The 10,004-nt window shown below is 44.0% G+C and overlaps 1 protein-coding gene across 1 annotated transcript; it reads right to left on the minus strand.

Annotated features, from left to right (window-relative positions):
• Positions 1–5,470: 5,470 nt before the first annotated feature.
• LOC130486095 (phospholipase A2-like) lies at positions 5,471–9,785 on the minus strand. Its single transcript, XM_056859294.1, has 3 exons — positions 9,664–9,785; positions 7,933–8,060; positions 5,471–5,592 (listed from the first exon to the last, which is right to left on the minus strand). The coding sequence occupies exons 1-3, from the start codon at positions 9,768–9,770 to the stop codon at positions 5,471–5,473; spliced, it is 357 nt and encodes a 118-aa protein (XP_056715272.1). The 5' UTR covers positions 9,771–9,785.
• Between the last annotated feature and the right edge of the window lie 219 nt (positions 9,786–10,004).

Here is a 10,004-nt window from a genome sequence, read left to right on the forward strand (position 1 = left end):
CAAGACGGCCTGCAAGGACGAAGGTGGCAGTTCCAATACCATCCTCATCCCCACTCCATTAGGCCCCATATTCATTCTCCTGCCTTTCCTAATTATAACCACATTTGGAATAATATGGGTATGCAAATCATTAATTGAACAGATTGCAAACGTGTCAGTTTGACTGGGGGGGGGGGCAGGGAATGCTTCTGCAAGGGAAAAAGCACCCTGCCCTATCCCATCAGCAAAGGTGGGGTAATTAATGTCTTGAGTCCAAGGAGATAAGGTGGGAGAGAAACATTTTAAATAAAATAATAAATACATGTCCCATGCATTAACAAGGATCCTCAAGGATATGAGCTAAAGCTCTCCTAGAATCTCCAGGTTACAGAGATTAGTTCACCTGGAGGAAATGGCAAATTTGGAGCGTTGACTCTATAGCATTAAATGACTGCTGAATTTCTTCTCCAGACCCTGCCCTTCCAGGCATCAATCCCACATATCCAGGAATTTCCCATGCTGAAGTAGGTAACCCTAGTTGGAGAGCACCTAGAAAATCCATCAGATATAGGTACAGCCAGTACCCATATTAATAGGGTTCCCAGCTCTGGGTTGGGAAATACATGAAGATTTTGGAGGAGGAGCCTGAGGAGGTGGGGTTTTGGGGACGGGAGGGACTTCAGTGGAGTAGAACACTATAGAGCCTACCTTCCGAAGCGGCCGTTTTCTTGGATATGTGGGATTGATGCCTGGAAGGGCAGAGTCTGGAGAAGAAACTCTGCAGTCATATAATGCCGTAGAGTCTACCCTCCAAATCTGATCTCTGTTGCGTGTTGCCTGGAGATCAGTTGTAATAGCAGGAGATCTCCTACCACCACCTTGAAGCTGGCAACCCTACATAGAAAAGATCTCCAGGGAGCCCCACAGATGCCACCGTGGGTTCAGTGGTTCAAACACGGCCTATTCAATATTATTCTTTATTACATTTTTCCTTCCCTTCCTCTGAGAAGCCCACAGTACTATAAAGGTCTCCCCTCACACACCCGTTTATCCTAATAATGTCCTTTCTTGGACGTTGAGTTAGCTCGATCTGAAACTGACAAACTAACTGTCAAGCCTTATAAGAAAGCTACTGACCGAGGTGGAGGACTTCACTTTCATTCTCACCACCCGGCGCATCTACTCATGAACTTACCATATAGCCAATTCTTGCTCCTGAAACGCAATGCCACTCAGTCTGAGGACTTTATTATAGCTGCACAGTCTTTGGCACGAAACTTAAAGTCCAGGCAATATCCAGATTTAGTTCTAAATCAAGCCTTTGAAAAAGCATCCCAAATCTTCACAACCATCTTGTCCCAGACTGGTGGCCTCGTTCAATTTCACTCATTTGTCTTATGACATCAAAAGAATTATCCAATGACACTGGCACATCATCAAGCACATTCCTGGCTGTGTTGATCCTCCAATATTAAGATTTAGAAGAACCTCTGCCCTTAAAGGTCATCTTATCAAGACAGATATGTATGCACCTATGGAATGTTCTCTAGCTCATGGCCATTTTAAATGCAATGGATGTGCTGCCTGTCCGTTCAGCCTTCCAGTCAAACAGGTAACCTCTACCAATGGCAAATTTACATATACTTTGAGGCAGTTCTCAAATTGTGCCTCATCCCAGGTCATGTATGCCCTTATTTGTTCTTGTCCCGATCCTAAAATGTACATAGGATGTACCATTAGACAGATTAAGAATTGGTGAGCACCGTGCCAGGATCAGGGCCAAAACAAAAGATGCCCAGTTGTAGAGTGCACTTCACAAGCCAGGGCCACACGGATCGGGATCTCAAGTTCTTTGTACTGTGGCAATATCACCCTAAACCATTTCAGGCACAAGATGTCAAAAAATGTTTGAATAGACAAGAACGAAGGTATATATTTCTTTTTAAAACACTAGCAGAAGGTGGCTTGAACACTGAGTTCGATCTCTCGTGCTTCCTCTAAACAGTGTCAGAAACGCCAATCAATAATCAATAATCAACACTCTTATCCCCTTTACCCAACCTTAATTGGGGATAGAGAAGACCAGACACAGAGAGATCTGTTGAAAGCATTTATTGGCCAATAAATGGGAGTCAGTCTTGGCATTTTGCAATGCCCTTACTGCTCAAAGACAATGGTCCACTGCTCGCTCTTTTATAGCCCTTCAGAGCCCCCTACTGATGCCCGAACGCCGGCCCTTTTGGCTTCCCATGATTGGATAAAGCCAAATTACAGTCTTTCTCGGCCGCCCTAAAAATCCATACATGGCAACATTGACATCATAGAAAGACCCATTTCTAAAATGGTTAATTTGCTGATCATTGAAGTTTCAGACCCCATGTCCTTTGAGTTGTTTACTTGTCGTGTGCTTATCTCACAAAATTCTTGCTGACAGTGTAAGTTATTTCTGATGTTTTAGACCCTATGACTGTCTGGGTTTTCGCTGCTCACTTCCCTATTTCATGTTCCTTTGGTAAATTTCTAGGCTCCCTAGACACCCCCTCCCATCTCTGACTATTTATTTGAACTCTTGTTTGAACTTTTAACCTTTTCTTTAATTCTATATGGGAATCTAAAATCCTCCAATACTTTATTGCTAAATCCAAAAATTAATAGTTGAGAGTTCTTGGATTTGCCTTCTCATCTTAATCATGAAGCAATTAGCCTGTGTGCAAAGTATCTCCTCACTATTCCAAACCATCAGACCTCTACACAAACATTCTTAATTTCACCAGCATATTGCTGGAGCCTGTTTGCTTTTAATTGTTTTACTGTGTTGTAGCCTGTCTTTAGAAAGAAACTATTTAATTTATTTCATGGTATAAATCCTGTTTCCTATAGAAATCTCCTTTAATTCTTCCTTTAATTCTTATCACTCTGCATATTTAGTTCCCCCCCTTTTTACAGGAGTACTATTCTAACCCTAATTAAAGTTGTTCTAATTCTCTCTCCTGTAAATCTAATATTTTAATCTATCTATTGGAAAACTCCTTTCAGTTAAAATCATTCTGTGTCTTTCCCCTGCATGTCTATTTTCAGCAAAGCCAGTCTGTCAGAAAACAGGAAGTATCTTCTCCTACTTAACTGCCTTAAGAAATATTTCCTATAGTGCAATATAATCAACTATGAAGTTTAAGCCTGCATTCCTAATTTATTCCCCTAAAGCTTAATCTTGATTTTTACCCTTAATTGCCAAGCCTAATCTATTAAGATACAGTTCCTCCTTCCCTTATGTTCTGAGTTTGGGCTTTAATGCCCCCCTTCTGCTCACGCATTTTGACTCAGGCTAGCGGGATTTTGCCAATTCTCTCCAATAGCCCAGAGTCCTGTGGATAAAGACAGGTAGCCTGAGATGGAATGCCCCCATCCAGTGATGGACCCAGGTCATCCCTCTCTCTGACCCCTTCCTGACAGTTCCACCGGTTCTCTAGCTTCAGTGAGACAGGCACTTTCTCATGGCTTCCATGTTAATCCCCCAACCTTTCTTAGCCAAAGTCTGCATGTTTCTTTGACATGGGAAGAGGAGCTGAATCTGGATAATGTTTCTATATTATTCTTTGATATATATATATATATATATATATATATATATATATATATATATATATATATATATATATATATGCTTTAAAGCAGGATAAATTTTAAAGATTCTTCTCTCAAATCTCCCCCTCTGCCATCTCTTCTCTGTGCAACAGGAAGCCCCAGCCTATTTCTGAAATCTGTCTGCTTTAACAGGAAGCCTGCTGGCCGCAGAAACAAAAGCGGAACTTGAGGCTCCCTGCTCTTTACAGAGTTAGAAAGATTTCAGGCTAAAGATTCTTCTGCTTCTTCAAAAACCTCCAGGCCTTGCCGGGAGAAATCTTTGAGTCTGCCTAAAAAGGACATTCTATGCTATTTAACTACTACTTTTACTGTCATGGGTAAACTAATCAGGTGACTCATTTCCAACAACTGACACACTGTCCCTTTAATTTAGGAACAAGCCAGCTGCTTACAGTTGGAAGCTGCATGCACTAAAAGCTAGCAGTCTTTAGGTATTTTCACACTAAGAAACTACTCGGTGTCATTCGACTTGCTTCTATGGAGTTGGTAAGCTTTATAATTTACATGCTTTTGACTATGTTTCAGGAAACCTTTAAGTTTGTCAGCAATCCATTTAAAACGTTATTGTCTTGTTGTACTCTAGAAACGCTCATGAATTTTCTGCATGACTGTTTGACAGCTCCTCCCATTTTATGGGCAAGCTGATGAAGGTCACGGACTGAAACGCGCGTACTTGCCACTGGTTGCTGCTTGAAGAATTTTGCTTATTTCTTGGTGCTTAATGTGACTGCACAGTCTGTGCTGTTATCTTTATGAGTGCTGCTTTAACTCATGTTATGAATTTAACCCGGTAAGGCTTTTTTACCAGAGAAACTACAGATTGAAGAGTCTTTTTAGCCTACTGAAAGCCCTGTGTGTCTGATATATCCACATACATATTGTTTCCCTACGGGGTTGCCTTTTTTGTATATGCTTTAGTTCAAATACTGTCAGCCCGGTGAGGCTATTTTTTAGTTAACTGTCACAAGTCACATAATTTATTGCTTTAAGCCCTGCGGGGCAGTTCATAAATTACAAGCTCGGTGAGGCTGTTATCAGTTAACTGTTATAAGTTATAGTTTATTGCCTTAAGCCCTGCGTGGCAGCCTTGTTCTCTGGCGGGTGTGTCCGGCAACACGCCAATATATATTTTTGTTTCCCTATGGAGTTGCGTTTGCAAATTGCTTGAAAAAATATAATCATTACTCCAATAGTTAGTCTTGCTTTTTGATTTGTATATATGAGCCTCGTGCTGCTTTTTTCTTTAGTCTACACTATTTCAGCATAGGTTTCTTAACCTCCAGGTGGTGGCAGGAGATCTCCTGCTATTACAACTGATCTCCAGCCGATAGAGATCAGTTCGCCTGCAGGAAATGGCTGCTTTGGCAATTGGACTCTGTGGCATTGAAGTTCCTCCCCTCCCCAAACCCTGCTCTCTTCAGGCTCCACCCCCAAAATCTCCAGGTATTTCCCAACCCGGAGCTGGCAACTCTATTCATGGTTCAATGGGCATCTGAACCCAGATATCCTGAAGACAAATGGGGCACTGTAATCCCACCAGCCCTAGGCCTTGCTCTTCCTTCCTTCCGTTAACAGGTATTGAGGGAAAACCAACACCACTGTCAAGATGAGGCTTTGTACAAAAGAAAGAAACCCAAAGAAAACAATGTAAACAAAAATAGTTTAGATGCCGAATTTTATTAGAGGGCGATCCCTTTGCTGTAAAGAAACCTTAACACGTTCTTGCATCCCTAAATCTGTCCTTTCTGTTCTCCCCAAGAAGTGTTTGTGAGATCCTGCTCAGGGAAACAGCCTACACAAAAACTCAGCAAAAGTTTGGTTCCTGTGCACTTGTACGAGATGAGTTTCATTTGCAGTATTTGCTGGTGTCCAGTATCTTGTATTCCTCATTGTACGAAGCTCCCGCAAAGCAGATGGCAGCGCTTCGGTCACAGCTGCAGATAAATGCCGCGCACGGGTCATTCTCTTCTGGAGGGGGAAGAAAGAAGTGAATGGTGGAGGACTTCTCAGAGGGGCGTGCTGGTGTCGGAAAACAACACCCCCCACCCCCTTTTCTCTAGCAGCAAAAAGCCAAGATTGTTCTTCCTCTTTAGGAAGAATTCTCACCAGCAGTAAAAATAGAAAAACAGAAATCTCTGGGGCGGCTAAGTAGCTTGTATGCATAAAGGCCTACGTTTATCCCCCCCCCATCTTCGCTGGGAATATTTTTGAGTAGTACAGCTGCGAAGGGCCTCTGCGTGAGTAAACAGGAACAATGATCTGCCGGGCCAAGCATATATTCTGAAAATTACATAGAAATGTTTCTTTCGTGTTTAGGGTTGGCACCTAAATATTGGGTTGGGAAATACCTGGAGATTTGGAGGTGGAGCCTGGGGAGGGTGGGGTTTGGGGAAGAGAGGGACCTCAGCAGGGTACAGTGCAATTGAGTCCACCCTCCAAAGCAGCTGTTTTCTCCAGAGAGGAACTGATCTCTGTTGTCAGGAGATCAGCTGTAATAGCAGGAGGCCTCCAGGTGCCACTTAGGGTTGCCAGGTCCCTCTTTGCAACTGGTGGGAGATTTTGGGGGCGGAGCCTGGAGAGGGCAGGGTTTGGGAGGGGAGGGGCTTTGAAGGAAGTGTAAAATCTCAATTTGTTTGGCTTACACTGTATATCACAACAGTTAACCACATAAGTTAAAATAGCTTACAGCAGTGGTTCCCAATCTTTTTTTGACCAGGGACCACTAGGACTTTTTTGTTCGGTGCAGGGACCCCAAGGTTCAAAATAAAAATTCCGAGAATTTGAAAATAAACTTTAATCATAACTGTTATTTAAACATTAAGCTTAAAATAATATTTGAATATATTTTTATAATAGAGAACTTTTAATTGAAAATATTAATTTATTATGGGTTTATAACTTTGTTTCGCAGAACTTAATTTAGTTCTCACGGACCCCTGGGGGTCCGCGGACCCCCGGTTGGGAACCAGTGGCTTACAAAGAAGGTATGTTATTCAGATTTTATGGGCACACAAATTATTAAAGATACCACCGTATAATAGTAAGCACTTAAAGGGATGTATGTATAAGTTTTAAATGTTTAGGCCAGGAGGGATCTGACTCTCCTCGAAGAACTCAGCAAGAGTGCAAAAGTTTATTAGGTAAGGCAGAAGTTTAAAAACCATTCCAAGGATTAGATCAGACTTCTTCAGCAGGATGAAAATATGCCAAGTTGACAGTTAATTGGAAAGGGCATGCCAAAATAGAATTAGAAGGTATAAGGTATGTCTCTCTCAGGTGTGTTATCTCTAACACGGTGAGCGAAACCGGGAATCTGGCCAGTTATAGAGGCTGGCATAAAAATAAAGATAGTTGCACCAATTAAGTTAATTGGATGACTGTAGCAAGAGGCAGGCCCATGCTACTTCACGGGGTGGGCACTGGCATAGAATGCTTCGAAGTGAGATCATGGGGCAAGAGTCCAAGAAAGGTAGACAAAGAACTGTGAAATTGTATAAAAACTGCCGTGAGATGTGTGATGTCTTTGAAGAGTTTAATTTTCTGTCCTGAGCAGAACTCTTCCTGCCGGCAAAATAAATTAACCTTTTTGCTTCTAAAAACCTGAGTCGTCCTCATTCTTGGTGAAAATCTGTACCAGTGAGTGGGGTCTGGCCTTCTTGCATCCAACAACTTCAATGCCATAGAGTTCAATTGCCGAAGCGGCCATTTTTCTCCAGGTGATCTGATCTCTATCGGCTGGAGATCAGTTGAATTAGCAGGAAATCTCCTGCTACTACCTGGCAGTTGGCAACCCTAGTGACACTTGAAAGTTGGCTACCCTACCGACAAGCTGCTCCCTGCTGTCATTTCAAACTAAATATATGGAGGGTTAATAGTTTTGCCAGGTCCCTCTTTGCAACCGACAGGAGGTTTTTGGGGCGGAGCCTGAGGAAGGTTGGGTTTGGGGAGGGGAGGGACTTCAATGCCATAGTTTCCAATTGACAAAGTGGTCATTTTCTCCAGGGGAACTGATTTCTGTCTCCTGGAGATAGGGTTGCCAGGTCCCTCTTTGCCACCGGTGGGAGGTTTTGGTGGTGGAGCCTGAGGAGGGGGGGGGTTGGGGAGGGACTTCAATGCCATAGAGTCCAATTGCCAAAGAGGCCATCTTCTCCAGGTGCACTGATTTCTATCGGCTGGAGATCAGTTGAAATTGCGAGAGATCTCCAGTTAGTACTTGGAGGTTGGCAACCCTACCTGGAAGAGTCTGCAAGCAAAGCAAAGCATGTGCTTGGTCCCTACAAGTAAGTATCATGTGAAGATGTATGTTACCGCTGCAGGTGATATCACTGCCAGAGCAGCTGTAGCTGTAGGTCTTTGTGTAGGGGTTGTCCATGAGGAATTTACAGTCACGGTGTTTAAGGGCATCTCCATAGCAGTTGTCATGAATCTGGCAGCACCTGTTCAGCAAGCAGAAGCATTCAGAACAATACACAGGGTCTGGCAAGAATTTAGGGATAGCCATGCTGGATCAATAGGGTTGCCAACCTCCAGGAAATAGCTGGAGATCTCCTGCTATTACAACTCATATCCAGCCAATAGAAATCAGTTCCCCTGGAGAAAATGACCACTTTGACAATTGGACTCTATGGCACTGAAGTCCCTCCCCAAACCCCACTCTCCTCAGGCTCCGACCCAAAAACCTCCCACCAGTGGCGAAGAGGGACCTGGCAACCCTATGGATCACTCGGGTTGCCAGCTCCGGCTTGGGAAATACCTGATGGTTTTGGGGGTGGAGCTGAGGAGGACGGGGTTTGGAGAGGGGAGTGACTTCAATGCCATGGAGTCCAATTGCCAAAGCAGCCATTTTCTCTAGGTGAACTAATCTCTGTCAGCTGGAGATCAGTTGTAATAGCAGATCTCCAGCCACCACCTGGAAGTTGGCAAGCCTATGGATCACACCAAGTTCCATCTAGCCCTGCATTGTGTTTGCAACAATGCCCAGCTAGCCCCCAACCCAGGAAGTTTGCAAGCAGGATATGAAAATAATGACCCTCTTGTTTGCGGGTCTGCAACATTTTTCAGCCTGTGAACACCCTTGAAATTCTGAGAGGGTAAGGTGAATACCATCCCAAAATGGCTCCCACAAGAGGTGAAGCAAAACTAGGGTTGCCAGGTCCCTCTTTGAAACCAGTGGGAGGTTTTTGGGGCGGAGCCTGAGCGGGGGTTGTGGAGGGGACGGACTTCAATGCCATAGAGTCCAATTGCCAAAGCGGCCATTTTCTCCAGGTGAACTGATCTCTATCGGCTGGAGATCAGTTGTAATAGCAGGAGATCTCCAGCTACTATCTGGAGGAGACACTTCACACGACTGAACCCTCTGTGGTCTAGTTACAGATTACACAACTGTAAAAGGCTGATGAGGTTTTGGGGGCGAGCCTGAGGAGGGCAGGGTTTGGGGAGGGGAGGGACTTCAATGCCATATAGTCCAATTGCCAAAGCGGCCATTTTCTCCAGGTATGCTGGTCTCTATCAGCTGGAGATCAGTTGTAATAGCAGGAGATCTCCAGCTACTACCTGGAACCTGGCAACCCTAGTTATGGGGATTTGGCTGTGCTTGCCATGAAAGTTGCATTCAGTTATCTTAGATCTACCCTCCATGGGTTTTTCTGATGGCAAAAGGATTCGGATTAAACCAAGAGATTCCAGTGCTGAGTTCCACTGAGAACCAGTGTGGTGTAGTAGAGTGCTGGACTAGAATCTGGGAGATCCAGGTTCAAATCCCCACTCTGCCATGGAAGCTTGCTGGGTGACATACTGTTAGCCTAACCTACCTCACAAGGTTGTTGCAAGGATAAAACGGGGAAAGCGAGAATGTTATAAGTAATTTGGGTCACCATTGGGGAGGAAAGTGATGCACAGATGTAGTAAACAAAAAGTAAACACTTCTGCAGTTAAAAGGGACGTCTGGAATGCAGACCTTCTAGCTGACCTACAATATAAGGAGAAAACGCAATGGCTAGTAAAGTGAGTGCATTTGTAAGAAGGAACTAAGTTATTTACCTGTCCAGGTCATCCACTGGAGTCCCACTGCCGCCAAGGCCACAATAGCAACCATAGTTGCTGTAATCCTTCAGTGGGTCACTGCTCGGAATGGTGCATTTGATCATGTTATGGAATTGCCATAAGTTCCGGAAGGGTGAGCTGAAGGCTGCACTCAGTGTGCCAACTAAGCAAGAGACAAATTTATCAGACGATGACGTATGCTGGGGCCAGGCCAGTTGTCGCAATAGCTGAGAGACGCTTCTTTTCCCGCTTGATCAAAACTGAAGGTGCATCCCCAAAAGGTTTGCTTTTAAACGGTGAACGCTAGGAGTTACCTGCCTCAAAGAAGCCTACTCCTT

Source organism: Euleptes europaea, chromosome 13, assembly GCF_029931775.1.
Source record: "Euleptes europaea isolate rEulEur1 chromosome 13, rEulEur1.hap1, whole genome shotgun sequence".
NCBI classification, from domain to species: Eukaryota; Metazoa; Chordata; class Lepidosauria; order Squamata; family Sphaerodactylidae; genus Euleptes; species Euleptes europaea.